The 24,462-nt window shown below is 51.9% G+C and overlaps 1 protein-coding gene across 1 annotated transcript in view; it reads right to left on the bottom strand.

Moving 5' to 3' along the window:
• Window positions 1-24,462, bottom strand: part of Man1c1 (mannosidase alpha class 1C member 1) — a 150,316-nt gene that overhangs the window by 61,560 nt on the left and 64,294 nt on the right. Inside the window, exon 2 of the mRNA XM_005353065.3 lies at window positions 22,415-22,511. Within this exon, the coding sequence (XP_005353122.1) occupies window positions 22,415-22,511 (97 nt within the window). The remainder of the gene's footprint in view (window positions 1-22,414; window positions 22,512-24,462) is intronic.

The following is a 24,462-nucleotide window of genomic DNA, read 5'->3' as shown; positions in this document are numbered from 1 at the left end:
TCAGGGGATAACTTGGGGTCGGTTCTCTCCTATGGGGGGGTTGGTCCAGGCACTGAACTAAGGTAATCAGAGTTGGCATCAAGTGTCTCTGCCCTCTGCCCTGTCCACTTCATTGTTTTTGAGGCAGAATCTCTCACTGAACTTAGAGCTCAGGGGTTCAGCTACGCTGGTTGGTCAGCGAGCCCCAGGGCTCCTCCCCCACAAGAATTACAGACACATACCACAACGTCCAAGTTTTTATGTGTGTGCTGGTGATCTGAACTCGTATCTTTACGCTTATACAGCAACACGGAGGCCCTCCGAGCCCCGGCTAAATCTCTGGCCATAGAGATGTTCCAGTGGGATGGGAGGTGGCTGCTACCCTGCAACATCCCCGGTTCTCTGCCCTCCCTCCCGGTGGCCATGGCTTGGGGCCTGTGACTTAGTAGCCACTCATGTCAACAGGAGGAATCAACACGTTCACCCTTTGCATCTGGACTGGGCTTTCATTCTCCTGGACCATCAGTGGGCACAGGGCATGCGGTGCGCTATTCTGAGCCCGGGTCTTCTAAAGGCTATGCGTGCCTCACCCTATTTTCTCGGACTCTGCCTCTGTCTTGGGAAAAAGTTCGGTTTCAGATGGAGTGAAGCTGAGTAATTCAGGGCCACCCCAGACCGAGCAGCTCCCAGATGACCTGATGTTGACCAAAGCCACATGAGCTAGCCCAGCCAAGCAAAGCCCATAGCCACTCAGAAATAACACAGTTTGATAACACTGAGATTCGGGGTGGTCTGTTACATAGCAATAGCTAACTGATACACTGAGTTCAGCAGTCCAGAAAGTCGAGGAGGAATCTGAGGCCCCAGGAGGAACAAGGCCTTTTCGAAAGTCACGCCCGTTGGTGGGAACCAGTCACCCGGGGCCTGTCCAACGACACCAATTCCTGCTCCTTCCTAGAGAAGCCATGTTTCTCATCTTAGCTAAGCCGCCAGCCGCGGGGGTCCGAACAAAGGGCAGGAGCAGGTGCGTGAAAGCAGCTGAGCAGCTGTAACGAGGTCAACTCTATCTGGCCATTTCCCAGCTGGTTACCTCGGAGATTAGAGATCGGCTCTGAAGAAGCCATTAGGTTGTCTCAAATCATCTCGTTCTCTGACCCAAAAACCAAACCACAGTGGCCTTTCCCCAACCTGAGAAAACTTGTAGAAGCCGATAGGATTTTAATATTAGCAGCAATCTTTAAGAGGCACGCAGAGCTGCGTTTGGCGCACACTGAGCGTTCAATAAACGTTAGCGATTGCCATTATTGTGTTCTCCCACGTTATTCTGATGCCTCGGGTACCTGTCACCATTCATCAGCCAGCAGGCCAGGTGAATGAGCAATGCCCACCACAGCTCACCAAGGCCAGCCCCTATATGCGAGTCTTGAGACACCAGACCTAGCTTATTAAGTGGAAACACTGTGGTTAGGGAAGTGTGGAGGACACGGTGAAACACAATCCCTGCCCCACCCCTTTCTAGCTGTCAGACCGAGGCAGGAGGCTGGGCCTGTCCTGAAGCTGGCAGCGTTATGGAATAGGAGGGTCACTTTGAGTGAGGGGCCCATCACTCCTCAGATTCCAGTAGGATTTTTTTCTTAAAAACACGTGAGTTTTGAGGCCGAGGAGCAAAGGCTGCCAGCCCTGAATGAGGACCCCAGTTTGATGAGTTACTTCAGACCAAGCTCTTAGATCCTGTGGAAAAAATACTTTGAGACCTTCACTTCTGGGTTTGGGGACTGGGAGTTGATGCCACCACGTCTGTGACACAGACTGTACCCCATTGCAGTGTACCACGTTATCTACCATCTGCTCCCCAAACGTCCCTGCCTGCTGCCACACACAGGCCACCTAGTCTGCAGGATCTAGGCTGTGCCCCAGAGTCCTACAGGACTTCTCAGAAGACCCAGCCTGGCGGCTAGGGACGGAAAACAGAGGCAAGGCCTTTGCTCCCGGGCCAAGTCTCCACACAGAGGCCGCAACAGGTGGACTCCCTTGTACATCCCCTGCCTGCTTTCTACACCTGCGGCTGCCCCCACTCTGCAGGACTTCAAGCCAGGTAAGGGCAGAGCGGGGCCTGCTTCCTCTCCAAGATCCCCAGTGCTGAAGGCAAACCCAGGACCAGGGATGGAATCCAACAGTGATCCCGTAAAGAGAGACCCAGCTGGTGGCAATGTCTGTAAAGACAGTGACAAAAAGGAACTTGAGGGGTAGTCATTCAGGGCCACCTCAAAGCTCGCAGCCTTTTCCAGCCTCCAGTCCCTCTTTCCGACCCTCCAGTGCACCCTCTCCTCCAGATGCAGTTGCTTCCATGGCAGCGAAACCAAATCTCCGAGTTAAGTAAAAGAAAGGGAAAAGGTTGTCTTCTTGATTGGCACCATCCCAGTTTGCCAGAGAAAGCTCCCCCACCTGGGCTCTGCATGCGGCCCTGATGGACCAAGTGGCAGCCAGTGGGGAGGCCCAGGGGCCAGCACTCTGCGTGGCCTGATTTCACTGCTGTGTGCTGACGACTTTGAGTTGGCATTTCCGCTCCCCGGGTTTTTAAAGAATGAGAAATCTGTGGCTGATCACATATTCAGCCACCAAGTGCACTTATTCGAAGACCTAAATTGCAGAAATAACTCGCGTGATTAGCTGAATGAATATTCGGAGCCTGTATCATCAAGCGCAATCTATAGCTAAATCGGGGAGATGACTGGGCCCGGCACAGGGCAAGCCCTCCCCATGCTGTCTCTTCTTGTGGACCAGGAGGTGGCCCGGGATGGGAATCCTAGACTCTGTCTTGGCATTGCAGGCCCAAGGGAGAGGCGGCTGAGCCTCCAGTTATCTCTAAGGGGCAGAGTTGCTGACACGGAGTGAGGCTCAGGAAGGATCATGAGTCCTGTTCATCTCAAGGGCATAAGCCTGTTTGGGTACCTGTACCCCAAGTCCTTGCAAAACAGCCAGCCTACTTTGGGGCTCTGGCCTTGGGTGTGCCCAATCTAGGGACAGTTTCACTGAGCTAATTGCCTCAAGTCCCCATTTGGTATCTCCTCTCCTCTTCAGCAGAGCTGACTCCTGTGTGCAGCCAGGCTCTCCGCAGAGGGGCCTGCAAAGGTTCTTCCCATCGGAGATCTGACCATGGCTCCCAACCTTGGCTGCATCTCAGTCCGTAGACACGCTCAGGCTCCCTAAGGCGAGACTCCAGGGGCATTGTCTTCCTGCCCTGGTGGTTTTAGAGAAAGAGCCCCTGGGGACTAGAGCGCAGGGCCCTGAGAGACATGCAGAGGCGCAGCACAAACCCCGCCCACCCTTCTTCCTGCTGTGGGGTGGGGTGGGAGGACTCCCGGAGACCAGGTTTCAGGGCGGTCAGTCACAGACTCAAGAGCTGGTGGAGAAGTGGACAAGAACCCTATTCCCAAGGGAAGCCAATTAATTCTTTACACCCAAAGCCTCTAGGACCAAAGAACTTCGGTTCCAATCCTGGCTCTGCAATTTGCTGGCTGTGCAACCCTGATGGAGGTACCTAACCTCTCTGTGTCCAGCCTCCTCATCTGTAACATGGGACTATTCCTCTATCTTTGTAGGGTTCCATAAGTGATATGGCTAACATGCTCAGCAGAGTAGCAATGGCAGACACGTGGACACATTAACTAGTCTTTAGGAAACGTTAAGACAACGGGGTAAAGATGAATGAACCAAGCTGGGGAGACAGATCCAGGAAGACAAGCACAAGAACCTAAGTTCGGATCCTTAGAACCAAGGGAAGTGGATATGGCAGCACCTGTCTGCAACCCTGGTCCTCAAAGAACAAAATGGAGGTGGAGACACAAAAATTCCCGGAAATTTGTGAGCCACCCAGCCTGGCATACACAGCTGCAGACAAGAGGCCCCAGTCTCAAAAAGGTGAAAGGTAGGGCTGATACCCAAGGTTGTTCTCTGACCTCCATGTCACACCATGATATATGCGCCTACACACACACACCTATACATAAACACACACATGGAATGCACATACACACCTACACACCTGCACTCACACCTGCACACCTGCACACACACCTGCACACCTGCACACCTGCACACACACCTGCACACACACCTATACACCTGCACACCTGCACACACACACCTACACATAAACACACACATGGAATGCACATACACAAAGTTGTTGAAAAGTTTGATGTATGGAATTATGAAATTCCTCACACCGTTGCTTAGCATGGGAAATGCTATTGTATAGCTGCTTTTCCGATGCTGCGACTACTACCAAAATCGAGTTAAGGAAGAGATAGTTTATTCTGGCATATTGTTCCAGAGTCCACCATGGCGCCGGGCAGTGGTGCCGTACACCTTTAATCCCAGCACTTAAGAGACAGAGGCAAGCAGATCTCTGTGTTTGAGGCCTGTCTGGTCTACAGAGTGAGTTCCAGGTCAGCCAGGGCTATCCAGAGAAACCCTGTCTCAAAAGAAACAAACAAAAAAGCCAAAAAAGAGTTCACTATGGCAGATAGGCAGGGAAGAAAGCAGCAGGCATGGTGGCAGGAGCAGGGGGTGAGAGATCACATCTTTAACCTCAAGCACGAAGCTGACAGTGAACTGGAAGCAGGAAGAGGCTATGAACTCTCAAAGTCCACCCCAGTGACATACTTCCTTCAGCAAGGCTGCACAGCTGAGCATGTGTGCAAGTGTATATGTGCATGCATGCAGAAAGAGAGAGGGAGGGAGGGAGGGAGGAAGGGAGGGAGGGAAGGAGGGAAGGAAGGAAGGAGGGAGGGAGATAGAAGTAATTTTAAGAGTTGAAAAGACTTCCAAGCCTAGTGTAGTGGCACACATCTTTAATCCCAGCACTTGAGGCAAAGGCAGGTGGATCTCTGTGAGTTCGAAACCAGTCTGGTCTACTTAGTAAGTTCCAGGACAGCCAGGGGTGCCAACACAGATAAACGAGTTTTCTCAAACTTCACCAGACTGAGAAGACAGGCGAGAAACAGCAGAGAAAGGACACCCCACCCAGTGAAAGGCTTTGCATCCATGAAAGCGGCTTGGAAATAACGGCATCAGGCTGGAGTGATGACCCAGCAGTTAACAGCACCTGCTGCATAAGCGGGAGGACTAAGATCAGATCTCAGCACCCACGGACAAGCCAGGGTCATCCCAGCACAGAGGAGCAGGACAGACAGCAGGATTGCTAGGGTTTACAGGCTAGTGAGAGACCCTGCCTCAGAGGAATAAAACTGAGAGGGATAGGAGGCACCCAGCACCCTCCTATGGCCTTTGCACATACCTGTGTATTAGTGTACACACACACACATACATATACACAGACATACACACATATACACACATACATACATACACACATACACGTATACACGCACATACATACACAACACACACATACACATACACACACTACACAAACACATTAATAAGTTAATGTATATTAATAAGAGATGACACAGTCTCCAGCAAGGCTTCACTATTCCATCGCGGGAGAACTCAGCCTTGAAAACCAGTGACAAACCAGACATGAAGCGTGCCTGTCTCCAGATCCCTTAACACCAGAGCCTCAGGTGACAAGACAGTTCTGCTCCACCTGGCAGAGAGGCCCTTCCTACAGAGATGAGAAAATTTGGGACACAAATCAGCTCTCTGGAAGCAAAAGCGACATTTTCACAGGATCAGCTGGAGGCCGGGAAAACTGCAGACTCTAAGTATTCCTGGTGTCGTAACTCTGTCAGCTGTGTTGATGCTGACAAGATGCTTACCCAGCGCCTCGAGACCTGTGCCAAACTGAACCGGTTAGATGTGTAAGCCATAACAACCGCCCTCCGGGGTTCTGCCGGAAGCCTGTGTTGAGCAGGCCACGTTGCCCTACCACAGCCTGCCTGGTGTTGCTCAGGGGGCCTGCTTCCCTCTTCTCCCCACACTGGGGGCCGTGCAGCTCTGGATGGGTCTGGGGCAAAAGCCGGGTTCGGTTGTTAAGTCATCTGAACAGGGACAGGGTGCAGTTTGGAGGCCAGGGGGAGGCTGCACCTGCTTTCGGAAAACACCGTCAGCTGCAGTGCCGATCTTTAGAGAGAGGTGTAAATCCAGGGGACCTCACACAGCCAGCAGCAGCTGGAGGCCGGAAGGGAGATAAGGGGGATGGATGGAGAGCCACTCAGCCTTGAAAGAGATAAAGTACTTGCTGGGAACCCCAAGGCCACAGACCTGCTTTCCCGGACATTGATTAGAGGAGAGACCAACCCGATGAGGCACAACTGCACAGCAGCGGTGTCTGTGGGAGGAGCCAGCTTGGGCCAGGGCAGCAGGACCCAGCCCCACCATGGGGATGGGCTGTTTGTTGCAATAAAACTTCAAGGCATCCTTTCCCCTCACTTTTAGATAAGGTCTTATTATGTAACCTAGGTTAGTCCTCAAGTTCTGGGCTCAAGCCATCCTCCTGCCTCAGTCTCTTGAAAAGCTGGAACTACCAGTATGTTGTTTATTATTATTGTTGTGGGGGGATATGTGGATACCATGGAGAACACTGAAGGACAGAGTCTCCACTTCCTTCTCTGTGGCGCTGGTTATCTCCTTCCATCTTTATGTGCATCCCAGGATTCAGCTCAGGTTGTAGGCTTGGCCGCTAAAACCTTTACCCACTGAGCCATCTTGCCAGCCTTTAGAGGCTTTTCTTATTAGAAGTCCTAATAAGGAGTTGACGTCCACCCACAGTGCCAACCCCTTCTTGGCAATGCAGAGTGGAGGTTGGTGGGAGACGTTCTCCACTGGGGCGATAGTCTCAAGTCCTTAGCCAGCTGGACGACATCTTCTTAGAACTGCTCTGCCTGCCATGCGCAGGTTCCATAGTCAGCAAACACCAGCTGAGTGAAAGCCACTGCACACACGTGCGTGCGCACACATACACACACACACACACACACACACACACACACACACAAAACATGGCTGTTTTCCAAGTTGCCAGCATAGAAGGAAACCAGCTCCGAGGCCGACTCTGCACCTACAGGGAGGGAGATGCTAAAACCCTATCTCTGTCAAATAGCGGGGGGCTGGTCACTTCAGGTCCCTAAACGGGTTCTGGGCATCAGAACCAGCGCAGAGATGCAGATTCCCAGGCCAGCTCCAGACCCTCTCCATTGTATCTGCTGTGATGGAACTGAAGTCTACATTACCAAAAGCCCCTCTGGGAGCTGTGGGTGCCAGGGGGAACTCTGGTTAAGAGGCACAGTTTGGGCTAGAGAGGCAGCTAAGTGGTTAGGAGCATGCATTGCTCTTTCAGAGGACCCAGGTTTAGTTCCTAACACCCACATCAGGCAGCTCCCAACTGCCTGTCTGTAACTTTGGTTTGAGATGATCTGATGCCCTCTTCTGGCCTCTGCAGGCACTGCACTCATGTGCACAAACACACAAGAGACATGGATTTTAAAAAATAGTAAAAAAAAAAAAAGACAATAAAAGTATTTTTAAATAGAGGCACAGATTCATCAAATAAACACAAAAATAATGTTTATATATTTTATAGTTGGTGAAGTTGCACTCAAGAGAGGGTAGAAAAAGGGAGTCATAACCAGTAGCTGGTACCTCAGGGGTGGGGCCCCTCAGTGGGCAGATCAAAATACAGTCATAATAAAGATGATGGTGATGATGATGGGGGCTGAGCATAAGCAATCTTGCCTGTAATCTCAGCACTGAGGAAATGAAGACAGGAGAATCAGGAGTTCAAGGCTATCATGAACTATAGGGCACTCACTCTCTCAAAAACTCAAAACTCCAAAATTAAAAATAAAGATAGCTTCCAGGCGATGATGGCACTTGCCTTTAACCCCAGCACTGATGAGGCAGAGGTAGGCAGATCTCTGTGAGTTCAAGGCCAGCTTGGTCTACAAAGTGAGTTCCAGGACAGTCAGAACTACACAGAGGAACCTGGTCTCGAAAACCAAAATAAATAAAGACAGCAATGGTAGGAAAAGTCTTCTATAATGCATTAACTAAGCCTGTTCTCATAACCACCACAATTCCTACATTTCCAGGAAAGGAAATTGAGGCATAGGAAGGTTAACTTGCACGCCCAAGGTTAATGGCGCACCCGGCCTGCTGGTACTGCAAGCTGTACTTCCATCTAGTTGGCTTAACTGCCCAGCCCCAGGGGTTCTCTCTTCCCCAGTCAGTGGGTTGAGCTATGGACTGCAGCATGCTTCTGTGCGGGGAGGAGCGGGGGGGAGGGGCTGGTCCCTGGAGACAAGCCAGCTTTGCTCCCACTCCCTGCTCCCTGGAGGAGAGACATGTGCAGCCCCCAGAACCTGGCAGAGCCTGGAGAATACATCTCTCCATGGCTACAGAGCTCTCTTCTGGGTCTGAGAGAGTTTGATGTCTGGGATTTCAAGCCCTTCAAATGAAGCCACTCCAGGGTTTGCTCCAGGCAAGAAAGCAAGCTTCGGCCTTTTCCCACAGAAGTCTTCGTCATTAGCCGGCAGCCGTGCCTTCCTAGGTGGCAGCAAGTGTCAAGTGACAGCTTAGTCTGGGATGTTCAAGATTTTCTCATCCTCCGCATGAGGGAGGCTATTCTGACTTTATTTTTAGAACCTAATACAGGGAGGAGGGACGCCAGGTATCAGGGCAAGCAGTGTCAACAGAGCAGCACCCCCTCCAGTCATCAGAACACACCCCTGCCTCCTCCAGGCACCTCTAGGCCTGACGCTGCAGACTGCCCTGACACCTGTGTGGTTCCAGCCCCCACCCAGAAGAGAAAGGGGTCTCCACTTGGAAGCAAGGCAGCCTGGGTATGACCACCTATGTAGCTGGGGAGGTCACCTCTCTCCTTCTCTCTGAGTGTTTCCCCTTTAAGATGCCATGGCGGATGTTCAAGAGGAGGCATCTGGAGGTGGGAGCCCATGTCCACACCTGACTTGAAAAGAGACAAGGAAACAAGCTGTTTCTGGGCTCGCCTGCCAGTTCTGAGGGCAACAGGGACCCAGGTCCTTTCCATGAGATCTGAGCAGGCACAGGTTTCAGCCCCCACCCCCATCGGGTGAAGGTGGGGTTCAGGCAGCAGGGGGTCTAACTTCCTGGGCCTCGGCAAGGTTGTCTTTGGGCCCCTATCTTGGGGTTCTTTCTCAGGGTTTTTTCTTGTTCTTTTGAGACACACTCTCACTTTGTAGCTCAGGTTAGACTTGAACTCCTAACCCTCGAAGCCGGGACTGTAAGCCTGCATGACTATACCCAGCTTCCCTTGCTCTTTTAAAAAGAAAAAAAGAAAATCATCCTTTACAGCTGTATCAGTAGGAAGACACATCTGATCTCCGCTGGGTACATTATTATATGTGTTTTTATTCTTCTGATCAGAAGGAAATTGAAATTAAAACATTCCGCGAGCCCATGGGCCCTGAGTGTTAGGCTTAATGAAGAAGTCAGACTGCGCAAGGCCATGGGGAGTGAGCTATGGCTGAGCGCGCGGAGATCTCTGCCTTCCAGGCCTGCACCCCCGCTACACCGAGCATCCTCCCGGGTGTGGCCTGTGCCCTCCCAGAAACCCAGCACCCAAGAACACAGACCCCCCTCCCTCACCACCCCTCCCAAGTCCACCACCTCTGTGGCTCCCCACACTGGGAAGGCGATAACAGCTCCAGGAATGGGAGGTGTGCCCCTCCTCAGACACTCCGAGCGTCGACAGTAGGAGTGGCCCTTAGCACACATTCTGACTGGTGGCAAAAGTGAACATCACTTTCGTGGACCCTCTCATGGGCCCACTGGGCCTGGCTCATTTCCGGCCTTCTTCCCTGCCTCACATTGAGCTCCCAGCAAGGTACACAGTGAGGCCTCAGGACAACAGATGCCAAACTAAACTCCAACTTAAGCAATAACACATGCCGCCACCCCCATCTGCTGCCGGATGCAAAACAATGTCCAGCTGCACTTCTAGGACATGGTTATGTCAGGATCAGGGTCCTCAGCACAGCCATACCCTGCCTACAGGAAGTGACAAGGACAGGGGGTTTGAAGCAGATGGCTCCCTTCCTCCATCCTTCCCTCCTCAAGGCCTTGGGGGTATTGTTACCACAACAGCAATGACCTCGAACGGACTAGTCCCGGACTTCACAGTTACTGGGGGAGAAAATGTGATTGTGTCTTATCCCGTCATTAAAACACAAAACAAAAGCCACGGGCAGAGAATTGCAAGTTGTCTCTCAGACTTGATGAAAAGAGAAAACAAACTTGAATATTAGCACCAAACTGTGCTGACAGCTCACTTCCAGGGCTCTTTGTCTCCGTGGGGCTCTTTGAGAAAATGTCACGGTGCCTATTGATTCTAGTTCTGCTCGGGAGGACCACCTCCTGGGGCGTGCAGAAAGGGATCGGCTTGTGCCGGAGGCCCCTGGCCAGCAGGGGAGAGGCTGTGGCTGGATGCCGCTCTCTGCAGTGGTCAGTGATCCCTCCCTGCAACCCCCATCGCTGACCCCACTGTCCACTCAGCTGCAGGGGCTCTCATCAGCTGGAGAGAAGTACACCCCAGGGGGACACAGCCACCCACGGTTTCGGACCTTGAAGTAACCCAGGAGACCATGCCCTAGGCACCCGTGTAGCGTGAGGTGGAACCTGCAGCCCTGAAGAGCTGAGACCTGAGGAGCCAGGGGTCCTGGCTGTTGAGCCTGGGGCAGGAGGAGGTGTTTTGAGCTACATCTGCGGACCTGGTGTTTATGCTCACAAAAGTTCTCTTCCCACAGATATACCCCACCTGTGCCACGTTGAGACTCCAGCAGCCCCAAAGGGACCACGAGCTAGCTCACGCTCGCCTCTGGGTATTTCTGTGCCACACACCCCCCACCACACACCCCCCCCACCACACACACACACTCACCCTCTTCCATTTGTGTTTCTCTGCTCTGGGAAACCATCCCCTCAAGAGCAAGCTAAGGGGATGTGAAACTCAGGTTTGCAGACATGACCCACACGTTTTATGCTGACCCGTGTCTACACAAGCTGGGGAGGGCTGTACAGTGGAGACAGTGTCTGGCTCGTGGGAGACACCCCACAGCACTGTGTGGACAGCATCCAGCACACCGGAGACACCATGGGTGTCAGATGAAAGGGACAGGCTCCTGTGATCCCAACAACGGTCACAAGGAGACTGTCACCATCCCCATTACACAAGAGAGAAAGCAGAGTCCTGGGAAGGGAGCATGCTCCTGTCCAGTGAACAAGCGATGGAGTCAGAATCTGAGGAACCCATGGCGCCTGACTCCCAGGCCAATGCCTGTGTCTCACAGTCCCCAGACTGGAGAAGTCCCGTTTGCCTCCATCTTAGCTGGACACATAGCCCTGGGGTTGACTGGTAAGCAGAGAGACCACTCCATAGCATTGGGGGGACAGCAGGGAGGGGTGGTTGAAGGAGGAGGGATTAAAGTGAGAAACATTTGTGGGTGTCCCCACTCACCCCTAAGAGGAGGCAGGACGATCAGGACCCCTGCAGACTGGGGCTGAGCAGGCAGTGCAGGGCACTAAGAAGAAGGCAGCATGCAGCAGGAGGCTAACGTTGGTGCCGACAACAGCAAGTGTTGACAAGCATAACAGAGTAACTAGAACCCTCACAGCTTGGAGCTGTTAATTGGCTTAACCAACTTGCAAAACTAATACTGTCCCAGGAAAACTGGGGATGCTAAGCAGTATGATCCAAATATGGGGTGTGTCTATATGACCACCTGCTATCCCCACCAGAGAAAATAATACCCAAGTACTCTTCGCCCTCAGACAGACCCCTGGTGGAAAAGCAAACTGGTGTAGCATGAAGAGAAACAGTCAAAGCTTAGACATTTGATTACCATACAACCCAACAATCCTCTCCTACGCATATACCCAAGAGAAACGAAAACCTATGTCCACACGTTAATGATCACGGCAACGTTGTTCATTACAGAAAAAAAAAATGAAAACTTAAAATGTCTGTCAGTGACTGAGCCCATATCGTGGTATATCCAGACGATGGACTAGTATTCAACAATAAAGAAGAGCGAAAGACTGTTACAGGCTGCAATTTGCCTAAACCACTGCGCACACTCAGAGGAAGAAGCCAGTGACAAAGACCAGGTGCTATATGAACCACACATGGGTTCCTCTGGCGCTGCCGTGAGAAACGTCTGGACAGAGGGAAACCTGACTTGGGCTCATGGTCTCCAAGGGTCTCAGTCCACCGTGGCTGAGGAGGGAGTGACTCGGTCATACTGGAGGAGCTTACGGTGAGTCCTCCAACACAGGGCAGGTGTAGTCTCCAAAGTCCACCCTTTGTGGTACTTCTACCAGTCAGGGCTCACCTCCCAAAGGCTCCACAGCCTTCTAAATAGCACCACAAGTTGGGGACCATAAGCCTGTGGGGGCCAGTTTAGAGTCATAATCATTTCGATAAAGCACTCAGAATTAGCCAGTTACACTGGGTTGGGGGGGGGGCGGGAAATTGGAGCCGAGTGGGGACCACCTGCCTGTGAGTGTGGGGTTTCTACGACAGATAATGCAAATGTTGTAAAATGAATTCTGGCGATGGCTAAAACTTCCATCAACATACCAAAAATCATTTCACGGTAACCAAAAAGCATTTTACAGGAGTCACCAAATACCAGAAACTAAAGTGGCCAGCAACAGCAGAACAGACAGGCAGACCCAACAAAGGATCAGCTACCGCCCACAACAGAATAAGGAGATAAGAACCAAGTCCGGAAGGTGCAGGACATAATTAAAGCTTAACGCACACAAAATGAATCCATGGTGTGAGGAATCCAAAGAGCAGCCACCCCTGGGAACCCTACTGACCAGAAAGAACCTTCTAACGGAGCAGGACCCTCTCCATGCAGGTCTGCAAGGCCAGCCACAGCTGCATCTGTGTAGAACTTGCAGGACTGTGTGCCTTACGATTTTACCTTGCAGATGTTGCAAGCAATGCCTTGGAGCTTGGGTCTTTTTTTTTTTTCCTCAAACAAAAATTTTGTGGCTTTTCCTGGAGGTACACTATGGCAAACCAAAGAAAGGGAGAAAAAGGATCCCATAAGTCTAGCTGAGTGAATCACTGAGTTTATTGGGGTAACTTAAATGAGCATGGGCAACTTGAAAGCAGTTGCATTACCCTAACAAGGTGGCAACTCATGAAAGTGGCATCCCTAGAGCTCCCTGTGGGACTGGCAGGGGGCATCAGCTGGCCAGTTTCCCTTTCCCAGCCATTGTCACTACTCATAATCATGGGGGTGGGGCTTTGCAAATCTTTTAAGTTTCAGGAACTTCCTATGGTTTGTGTGTTTCCTTTACTTCCTGGGTCTTATTTACTAAGTCTCCTTTCAACAGCAAACACTTTCTCTCTGAGGACAGAGCTCTGTACATAGAAGAAACACTTGCACGTTCCAAAAGCAGGGTTCAGATCTAGGTTGTTAAGCCTCCGGGGAGTCCCTGTCCCAGGTACTATCTTCCCCATCCTCAGGCACCAGACCAGATGGCTGTAGAGAATTCTACTGGCATTGCTGATCTGCCACAGTGCGAATCCACATTCCTATGAGTCACAGAGTTTGCTGGGAAATTTGGCGAGTGCGTGCCATCAGCATTGTGAGAAGAGAGGGGGCTGGTTGCTGTCGGCTCAACCTTGTTTCCAAGGAAAGAAAGGTCTTTGGAGAGTGGGTGGAACACGCTGCCACGGGGAGGGAATGTCAATTTCAATATGAATCATTTCACGCATGGCAGTAACTCACTCTGGGAATAGATACCCTGACTCACTCAGCTCCCACAAGAGCGTGGCTTGTTGCTAACATTTCAGATGCCAAGAGAATCAGCAATAGTTGGGGGGAGAGAGAGAGGAGAGAGAGGAGAGAGAGAGAGAGAGAGAGAGATCCCCAGTAAATGCCAGGAGTCCAGAGGCAGAGGCCCTGTGCACAGACCCTTTGTGCAGACACTGACAAGGCCCAGAGGATATTGTGAGCTCTGGTGACAGCCGGCGCCAGTGCTGGGACACCAACCCAGGCCTCTCGCCTGAGAATTCTTTTTACAACAACCTGCTACTATATTTTCTAAGGAAATAAATTCTCCTCTGTGCTAATGCTTTTAAAGAAAAAGAAAGGGGCCATGAAGCATCTTAATTAGAAACTGCTTGGAGGAGAGAGAGAGGCCTCAGAGGGAGCAAGCAGAATCCGGCCAGTGGTCAGCCGGCTGCCACAGAGCCTGAAGACCAAGCGCAGCATGCTGCAGAGGAATATTTACTCTGAAATCACCAAGGGTGACCCAAGGGGCATTCTGGTCATCCGAAGGTGGCTAGGGGATTGTCATTCAAGGTCCCAGGGAGACCTCATGGGACCCGCAGCATCTGTCCACTGACCGCAGGCCCAGCCTGTCCTTCAACACAGGGGCTGGCTTTTCATCCAATTAACTTCCTCGGGCCAAAGGCACATCTGCCAGTGGCCTGAGTTTCTGATTCATTTCCTCCGTGCTTTTCCACCCTCTGGCCTCCGGATGGAGCATGCAGGGCTTCCAAAGCATGTGACTTCCTGGGAGGGTGCTGGTCGCCCCAGAGCCTGACCTGTTCTGTCCAAGGAACTGCAATGTGGCCGCTTGCGAAGCTGATGACAGTCATTTCTCAAAGCAAACTCCAGCCCCAGTCAGGAATGTGCACGCTCAGCTTGCCAGAATCAGCCAGCTGCCCAGCCCCACACTGAGGTTCCAGGAACTATAGATGGTTTTTCTTCCCCAGAAGAAAAACTCCAGGAAAAAAAAAAAAAACAGCTCGTAAAACAGAAACTGTATTTTCATCAGACAACTTGAAGTGCTCTTACTTAACCAAAGAGACGAAAAGGTACTGGACGGGGGCAGTGAGATGCTCAGCAGGCAGGCAAAGGTGCTTGCCACCAAGCCTGATGATCTGAGTTCGATCGCTGGAACCCACAGGGCGGAGGGAGAGAACAAATTCCTGAAATTTGCTCTCCAACCTCCACATATGTGCCAGGGCGTGTGTGCACCCACGTACAACCAACCACACGCGTGCGTAAATAAATGTAATCCTTAAAACACAAAGCATCAGGAACAGAATGCATGTGTGCAAGGAAAACTTCTTGTATGTGTTAGCATGCAGGTGTGTGCACATGTGTGTGAGGGTCAGGGGACAACCTCAGGTGTCTCCGGGTCTCTAGGCACTGCCCACCTTGTTTTCTGAGACAGGGTCTCCACTGGCCTGGATCTAGCCAAGTAGACTAGGCTGGCTGTCCAGTGACACTCCCTCCCCCGACCCGCCCGGCTCTATATCCCCGGTGCTGGGGTTACAAGCATGCACCACCATGCCTGCGTTTTTACATCACATCTGGGAATCAAACTTGGGTCATTATATACTTTGCTGACCGAGCCATCTCCCCAGACCAGGAAGAAAATCTTAATGTTTGGTGCCACTCTCCGTGTCTCAAACCCTCCAGCCTCATACAGCGTGAAAACCGAGTGCCCCAGAGGCCTGCGACTTCGGCTGATGAATGCCAGGCATGGGATTTGAACCCAGGTGAGTGTCTGCAAACAAACTCCTGAGAGGCAGGGTAGAGACCCAGGGAGACATGAGATGTGGGGGAGCCGGTCTGCTTCACAAACTAGCTAGCTCGCAAAGCTGGCTTCTCAAAAGGGAGCCCCATGGGGAGAAGCTGTCACGTGTGGAACAGACCAGGAAGAATGGCGTGTGTACCAGTGTGCGCAGGCGTGTAGGAGAGTGTGAATGGCAAGCAGGTGACACTACTAAGGCACACGCCCTACAGCAATTGTAGAAATGGCACCGCGGGGTCTGGATTTGTTCCCTCCTCAACATCCTATTTGCTCCGTTTACAAGGCAAAGATGATTGTTCTCTCTGCCAAGGCCGAGCACTGCCAGCCCCTGATCTGAAAATCGCACCGTGTTTGTTTTGCCTCTCGACTCACTGCTATATATCATCCCCGTGATGGGGACTGGGCTGGCAGTTCTATCAGGGAATCCATGGACAGAGACTGAATCCAATTTGGGGCTTCCACAATCACCCTGGGGCTTGGCTTGGAGCTGGGGAAATATCGCTTTGGGCCCCACAAACACCTCCATCCTCCACAGTGAAAATTCGGGGAATCAAATTTGCTGAGCAAGCGGGACAGCTACTTTTCCAGGCCTCTCTGCTGATTCTGAGCACACTTCACTGCAGGAGGTCAAGACCACCACCACCGAAGGGGACGGAGCCGCGGAGTGAGCAAGGCCATGAGCAAGGCCCAGCCAGGCTGGGAACAAAGGGGAAATGATCCAGGCAGAGACCATGGCAGGCTGCTCATTCTTTCTACAATACATCAAGAGCCTGCTGCGTGCCAGACACTGCTCTTTCCTGGGTTAGAATTAGAGTCATTATTATTAATTAGCTAGTAGAACGCTGACAGCGGCTGCCATGCGATGAGTGCACGTGGGCAGGTGTTGCACCAGGTGGTTCTCACACGCAGCAGCTGCATTGAATCCTCAGTGGGAGAAGTTGCTGCTGTCGCCATTGTGCAGATGGAGAAACTGAGTGCAGAGAGGTCAAGGGAGCAGCTCTGTGACAGAGGATGAGAAAGTGGCAGACCCAAATTTCAAACCCAGGCTGGTCTGACTCTCAGATCCCTGCCCCTTGCAGCTCAGCTCACCCAGGCTGCAAGCAGGTGTTCCTAAAGTTGCTGGGCAGATTTTCTATGTGGAAGACAAGTCCTTTGAGCCCTAAAAGCTCAGTTCGTATCCAGTAATGACGCCGAGAGACGGGTGGCGCGGACCCTAGCTGTGGTATATAGGGGAACGAGGACTGGAGGACGCACCACTCCAGCCCTGAGATGGCTTTCTGTTCCATTCCCTACTCTGTGTTCGCGGCGGGACAGGGCAGCGTGGTAGCTTACTGCTCGGGCTTCAGAGCCCACACTACACCTGGGATTCAGCTATTGCAAGTCCTGGAGATTTCTAGTTCTGTTCTCTCACCTGTGAAATGGGGCAACAATGGGGAAGTGACACCTTACAGGGGATTGAGGGGTACACTAGAAAACACAGCTATGGTGTTGAGAGTGATGTATACACAGGGTGTGGTGGCCTCTGGACCCCAAATCCCACACTCTTGAAAGGCAGTTCTGAAACTCTGAGAGTATCTATCACTGGTGGTGATGACCCGGCCACAGTGTCAGGTCACAGGGGACAATCTGGCTAATCTCTGGATGGGTGTAGCCAAGTGCAGTGGCCCGGGATTCCAGCCACTAGAGTTAATGTGTGCTGTTGTCTCCACCAAGTCCCTTTGCCCCTCTCTGAGCATTAGCTTCCCCAACTCTAAAACAAAGGAATAAACCAGATGGTGGTAGCACACACCTTTAATCCCAGCACTTGGGAGGCAGAGGCAGGCCGATCTCTGTGAGTTCAAGGACAGCTTGGTCTACAGAGTAAGTTCCAGGACAGACTCCAAAGCTACACAAAGAAACCCTGTCTTGAAAAGTAAAAATTAAACAAAACAAAACCGGAAATGAACAGTCACACTATGAAGGCAGACGACTCTGTCCCATGCATTTCTTTCAGAAGGGCCAAGCTCTTACTGTGTTGACAGAAAGATGAGCACTCATTGAGTGTCGTCACAGCCAGCTGACGCGGACTGCAAAGAAGGGGGGTTGCCGATCACATGCCCTGGGCACCCCAAACCCTTCTGCTGGCAAGAGGCTGGTTTACTTTCTGCTGTTTTCCTGTCATGAAATTCTAGGTTGCTGCTCAAATGAGGGGCCAAGAGGTGCAGTGTCCACTGCATTCTTACCAGGGCAATGGAGATGGGGCAGGGGACAGCCTTATGGTACTTATGTGGGTTTCTGGGTCCAGGGAACTTGGACATGCCCCTAGGACATGGGAGCAGCAGTTTGACCTCAGGGCTCTTCCTGCGCCATGATCACTGCACTGGACATCTGCAGCATGCTGCCTGTGTGCTGAACATGCACCATGCTCGAAGCACTGCATATCTGTAGCGTGCTGCCTGTGTGCTGAGCATGTGCCATGCTTGAAGTACTGGACATCTGCAGCGTGCCGCCTGTGTGCTGCGCATGCACCATGCTCACAGCCCTGGACATCTGCAGTGTGCTGCCTGTGTGCTGTGCATGCGCCATGCTCACAGCCCTGGACATCTGCAGTGTGATGCCTGTATACTGAACATGCACCATGCTCACAGCCCTGGACATCTGCAGCATGCTGCCTGTATGCTGAGCATGCGCCATGCTCGAAGTACTGGACATCTGCAGCGCGCCTCCTGTGTGCTGCGCATGTGCATCAGTTTGTGTGCATTAACTACTTCTGAAAACAATTCTGTTACTGCCTCACCTTGCAGCTGGCCAAAAAGGCCCAGTGAAGTTAAGAGACTTGCCCAAGATAACACAGCTAGCAATAGCAGAGTGACATTAAATCCCTGCCCTCTGGCTATGGAGTCCAGAGCCCCAGGGAACTTCTTTGTCCCCAGGTTCTAGCAGTGGGTATTAGTGGCTGGCCTCTTCTACAGGCAGAGAAGTCTCTGTGAGCCAAGCCACTTACTTTACGATACAGTGACTGCCAACCTGTGCTGGCTCTTCTGCCCCTGTACCACGCACTGCCCCAGACTGAGGACTGACCTCTGTGGCAGGAGCAGGAAGACCTACTGCCCAAGAGCCTCCTCGGTGCTTGGGGCTGGATCCTGGGCATATCTCCTTATTAATTACCAGGGACAGGGCCAGCAAGATGACTCACTGGGCAAAGGTACCCATCAGCAAGCCTGTCAATTGGTGTTCAAGCCTCAGGACCCACACTTAGGAGACTCCTTTGACCTCCACCTCTTACACACGCAAAATACACAAAATAATTATAATCCCCACAGGCTCAGGAAACTGAGCCCATGCCCACTCCGTGGAGAGCCACACAAGCTTAGCTGGACCTACAGTCCATGTACCTCTACCATCCAACCACACAGTAGGGATCCCACATGGCGAACTTACAGAGGAAGGGAAAGACCTGAACGACAGGCCAAGAGCGAGCGGGCTGTCTTCTCTGGTGGCCTTGGGCGTGTCTTCCGATGGGGCCTGCTGAGCCGGATGTGGATGAGGACAAGCTACAAGCTACTGGGACAGTGGAATGCCCAGTTCACAAAAACTGTCCTCAGCAAGAGGATCCGCCCTCGGGGCAAAAACAGCTTTGATGAAGGATGGGACAGCATGGGGCTGTTGGCATGGTGAGGGGCCACACAGGGAGACCGGAGAGACCAGGCTCAAAACAGTGACCACTGTCACCATAGCTCCGACAGATCTTGGCAAAGGGAGGCACTGGTGTGGTCTCAGGACCCTCCCCATATGCAGGCACACAGTGTGGTCCCCAGGAACGGGCTGTGGGAGCCCATCCCATGTGAGCACCGCCCACGAGTGCTGGGCAGGGTGCCCCTGTCAGTCTCATTCAGTCAGGCAGGGCAGGGTGAGTCTGTCTATTCCTGCCTACCCCGGGGCATCTTGTGTCTATAGGGCCCAGCCTACTTGAGGTCACTGGTGATGGCAGAGGCCACCCAACAGCCACTCCCCACTCCTCCCTGGGCCAGGAAAGAAGCAGGAGTGTGGGCAGAACAGGGCAGCTGCTCCTACCTCTGGGACCCTCTCCCTGGACCCCAGGAATGGAGTCTAGGTGTGCTCTCATGGACTCTGAATTCTGAGATCTGTCACCATTGCCGGGGCTCTGAGACAGGCAGGCCCAGGCTGTGTTCAGAGCCACCTGTGGCCCCAACTCCCAGAAACAGATTACAGGAAACATACTAGCCAAGGAGCGCTCAACCAGGAAGCAGGGACGCCTGAGTGTGAACCTAGGATTTCAGACCAATAAGTGTGATTTACAGCACTGGCTAACGGTCCCCTCTACCTGTCCCTTTCTGAAGACCCTGGACAGGCCCCAGGAGAGGGCCAGGAAAGGGGAGCCCCTTGAGTTCCAGACAGCTGACCCCAGGCCCAGCACCCAACAGTGTGGAGACTGAAAAAGTAAATGGATCAAAGCAGCCTCCTGTCTGCTGTCCTCTCCCTTCCCCCGGCCACCAGGGCACCCTGGGGGGCATGTTTACTGCCAGGAGTGCCGTGGGGACTGGGCAATGGGTTCCTCAAGCCTCCACCTAGGATCAGGATGTCCAAGGGACCTCAGAACTCATCGCAGGCTTCCTGGGTCAATTGCCGCTCTCATTGATGCAGGAGAAATCATGCCGCACTCCCAACATGTGGTACTCAGACACGCTCCCACGGATGTCCTCACAGAGGTCCAGGACAAAAGCTGCACCACCTGGAGCCCAGAGAGGTTAAGTGACTTGGGCACAGCCACAGCTAAGGACGGAGGGAGGATTCGCACCCAGGTCTTCTTGAGGGATTTGTTCTTTCTATCCTTTTGGGAGCCCAGGGCTCTCCCTTACTAGATAAAGTCCTGAAGGGCTGTGATTTAAATCCTAGGCTCTGAGCCAGATGGTGATGGCACACACCTTTAATCCCAACATGCATGGATCTCTATGAGTTTGAGGCCAGCATGGTCTACAGAGCGAGTTCCAAGAAAACCAGAGCTACACAGAGAAACCCTGTCTCAAGAAACATAAACAAATAAATGAGTGACTGAATAAATAAATAAATCTGTCACTTTGGGCCAGACTTAGCCCAGTCCCTCCTAGAAGTGCTTCCTGCAAAACCTGAGCAATAGCTGGGTCTACACTGAGCAGTTTCAAGCCCCACGGTCAACACCAGTTCCCCTTTATGGAAAAGAGAGGGGGATGATTTAAACCACTAGTGTCCTTTCCTATGAGCTGAGCAGACTGTGATCCAGCTACTTGGGAAGCTGAGGCAAGAGAACTGTTTAGGCCCAGGAGTTCAACATATCGAGACCCATCTCAAATATGTATTATTATCATTATTATTGTTTTGTTTTTTGAGACAGGGTCTTTCTATGTAACCCTGGTTGTGCTAGACTCACTATGTAGGCAAGACTGGTCCCAAACTCAGAGATGTGCCTGCCTGTGCCTCCCAAGTGCTAGGATTAAAAGTATACACCGCCACGCCTGGCTCAAATATTTTAAAAAAATTAATACAAATATTCTGTGACAGTTAATCTTCCCCGTCAACTTGGCTGGATTTAAAAATCACAAAGAGAACACCTCTGAATGTGACTCAGGACACAGACTGAATCGAAAAGCTGAGCACCAAATTCACTTCTCTCTGCTTCCTTGCTATGAAAACCATGACAACAGCCACCTCACATGCCTGCCCCGTGCTTTCTCCACCACGATGGACTGTGTGCCCTAAAACTGTGAGCCAAACAAACTCTCTCTTCCTTAAGTTGATTTTGTCAGATATTTGGCAGCAGAAAGGAGAAAAGCAACCAACACACATTATTTGTCATTTACAGAAATACTTACAATTTACCCTAAGCCCCTCCCACAGAGTCAAAACTGTGTAGACAGGATAAACGCACAGGAGGGAAAACTGGAAAGACATGGTCAAAGATGTCAACAGTGGCTACATTTACAAGACAGATCAACTTTAATCTCTTCACTTACTTCGCCCACTTTTGTAATTTTTGGATCCCTTCTCCTCCCACATTTACAAAGGCCTAAGGCTGTTTCAAATCCATGTCCTTTTCTCCTGTGACAGAGGTGACTCATCTGGACAGGCTAAGAGCCTCCAGCACTGACTGCAGGAGGAGGATGTGCGTCTGGGGCGTGTCTCCTAAACACCAACCCTGACACACACAGGCTCCACACACAGGCCCCGGTCTCGGGTATCCAACCACCCTTCAGGTTTCCCTGGGGATTTCCAGCTCAGGCCTGCTTCTCTAGATCCAACTCCAGCAACCTGTATTCCTCGGGAGTGAGGACCAGTGGGTATGGTGCCGCCTTTATCTGGTCCAGCATAGCATCCTTCCCTAAAGGAAGGAGATGGCTAGGCTGTCCAGAGCATCTTCTCTCTCTGGAACGACATTTGGACAAGGAGGCTGGGCTTGCAGCCTTTAGGAGATGTACCAAAGGGTTCTGGGTCCAGAGAACACTATAGCAGGGAGGTGGCACAGCCAGAGGGCTGCCGGAGAAACACAAGGGACATGTGTCCGATCTGCTGTCACCAGGCAACATGAACGACACCCTGGAATTTAATCTAAAGGCAGCCTGAACACAAACTCTTTATACACATTTACTCTGTGGAGCAATGCCATCTCACCACCACCCAGTAAAGTGAATTTACCCAGTCTTCTGCGTTTACATCACCAAACCCTATCCCCTCACCATCCTCACCATCCTCACCATCCCAAGCTCAGACGCAAGGCTGTATGAGCGGGCAGACACACTTGGGTCCTCCAAGTCCAGAAAAGCTTGGAAAGCCCAGAGAAGGGCAGACCAAAGTGGAGCTGCACTCAGCACCCCCGGGGTCTGTGTCAACTCACCGAACATGCTGCCCTCGTAGCCGTCCTTTGTGAGTGGCCGGAGTTCGTTCTTGCCCATCGCATAACGGCGGTAATTCTGCCACGCAAACCGCATCATCTGCGGGAAAGAGCAGGGGACCAGACCCCGGTGAGCTGGTGGCCAGTGGTGCCCTCCATACCCTCTGCCAAGGTCTCAGCCTGATTTCATTCCCAACCAGAGCTGCCTGGAAAGCCGTTCCCCTCAATCACTCCACACACCAAAGATCATCCAGAGGTTTCCCAGAAGGAACCCGGACCACCTCCTAGGCATTAAGTGTGGCTCACTACTAGAGCCTTGACCATTGTGTCCAAGGTCCTCCTTTTGATCCCCAGTACTGAGGAGGAAAAAAATAAAGGGCACCTCTTTCATGTAGCCTTCCCTGCTCTGCCCTGGCTTGAGGTAATCCTCTCAAGGGAAGAGAAAGGACACACTGACTCAGGGCACGTGCCTGTCTCAGTTGAACAGAAAAATATCCTCCCTCCCCTTCCTCCTGACAAAAGTACTGTGAATCACTCTCTATACATAAGGAGCTGGGTCAGAAGTGGGGTGACCTGGCCAAACTGCGCCAGTGGTTTATTGACAGGGCTGGGAATGGAATCCACACTCTGGTTCAGGAGTGTCGGGTCTGTCCCTTGAAGACATGAGAGTCTCTATGGACGGTGATGACCTACCCTAGGCATCATGGGCTCCCCTGGACCCAACTGGTCACTGTTGTTTGTGATTTTTATGGCCGTGGACCAGGAGCTCCTTGAAACCAGACACTATACCTGCCTGGCCTCAGTTTCCCCGACAGAACCCAGCCCAGGACAGTATACACTATCAGAGTGCCTGAGAACTACCACTATGCACAAGAGTCTCTAGATAGATGAGAGCTTTGCCAGTCCCCCAGGAGGGTGGGCGTTTGCTCCCTAGCTGCCCTTAGCCCCGGAAGCTGAGGGACACACAATGGCAGTCGGTGCCCACTCTGCTTCCTCCTCCCCAGTCTCCCTCTTACCCTGTGCCTCCTGGCACCTGGTAGGGTGCTGGAGGGCGGTGACAGTGGAATGGGGCACGGATCAGGACTGGCAGGAGGCACAAGTAGCTGGGAGAGAAATGGGGGAGTAGAGCTTGGGGCTTGAGTTCTAACCCCGCCTCTGTCACCATCCCCCTGCCGGGCATGCCACTCCCTGTGTGGAGTCTGCTTTAACAATGCAGGGTGATACCCGTTCAGCCACCATCCAGAAGGGTTCAGCGACAAGAAAGAAGTGGAAATACTTGCGGCCAATGGCAGAGATTGACAGACACCAGCTGTCCTCTGTGGTGATACAGAGGATCCCCCTATATCACACAGGTGAACTTCCTCTATCCAAAATGCTTGGAACCAGAACATTCTGGAGTTCAGATTTTTTTCTCAGTATTTCAAATATCTGCATATATATTATGAACGATCTTGGAAAGGGATCCACGTCGAAATGGGAAATTTGCGTTCCTCCTGTATACCTTAGGCACGTGGCCGGAAGGTAATTTTACACAGCACCTTTACTGCATCTGTGTCTCATGGAGCCAGGTGTGGAGGTTTCCATCTGTGAAGTCATGCTGTCTCCCCCAAAATTTCAGAGTATGGATCACTTTCGGATTTCTTTAAAAGTCTATTTATTTTAATTTATGTTATGGGTGTTTTGCCTGCATCTATGTACATGTAATAAGTACATCCTGGTGCCTGCAGAGGCTACAAAGGGTGGCAGATTCCCTGGAATGAGTTACTGCTGCCATGTAGGGATTGGGAACCGAACCCAGGTCCTCCGGAAGAGCAACAAATGCTCTTAACCACTGAGCCACCTCTCCAGTCCCTCACTTGGGGACTTTGTCTTTTGGTATTTATTTATTTACTTACTTATTCTGAGACACAGCCTTACTCTATGGCTCTGTCTGACCTCAAATTTGCTACATAGACCACAATGTCCTCAAATTCACAGAGATCCACCTGCCTCTGCCTCTGCCTCTGCCTCTGCCTCTGCCTCTGCCTCTGCCTCTGCCTCTGCCTCTGCCT

Source organism: Microtus ochrogaster, chromosome 10 (genome assembly GCF_000317375.1).
Source record: "Microtus ochrogaster isolate Prairie Vole_2 chromosome 10, MicOch1.0, whole genome shotgun sequence".
Taxonomy (NCBI): Eukaryota; Metazoa; Chordata; class Mammalia; order Rodentia; family Cricetidae; genus Microtus; species Microtus ochrogaster.
The sequence above is the reverse complement of the archived record's forward strand: the minus strand, read 5'-3'. Positions and strand labels throughout refer to the sequence as shown.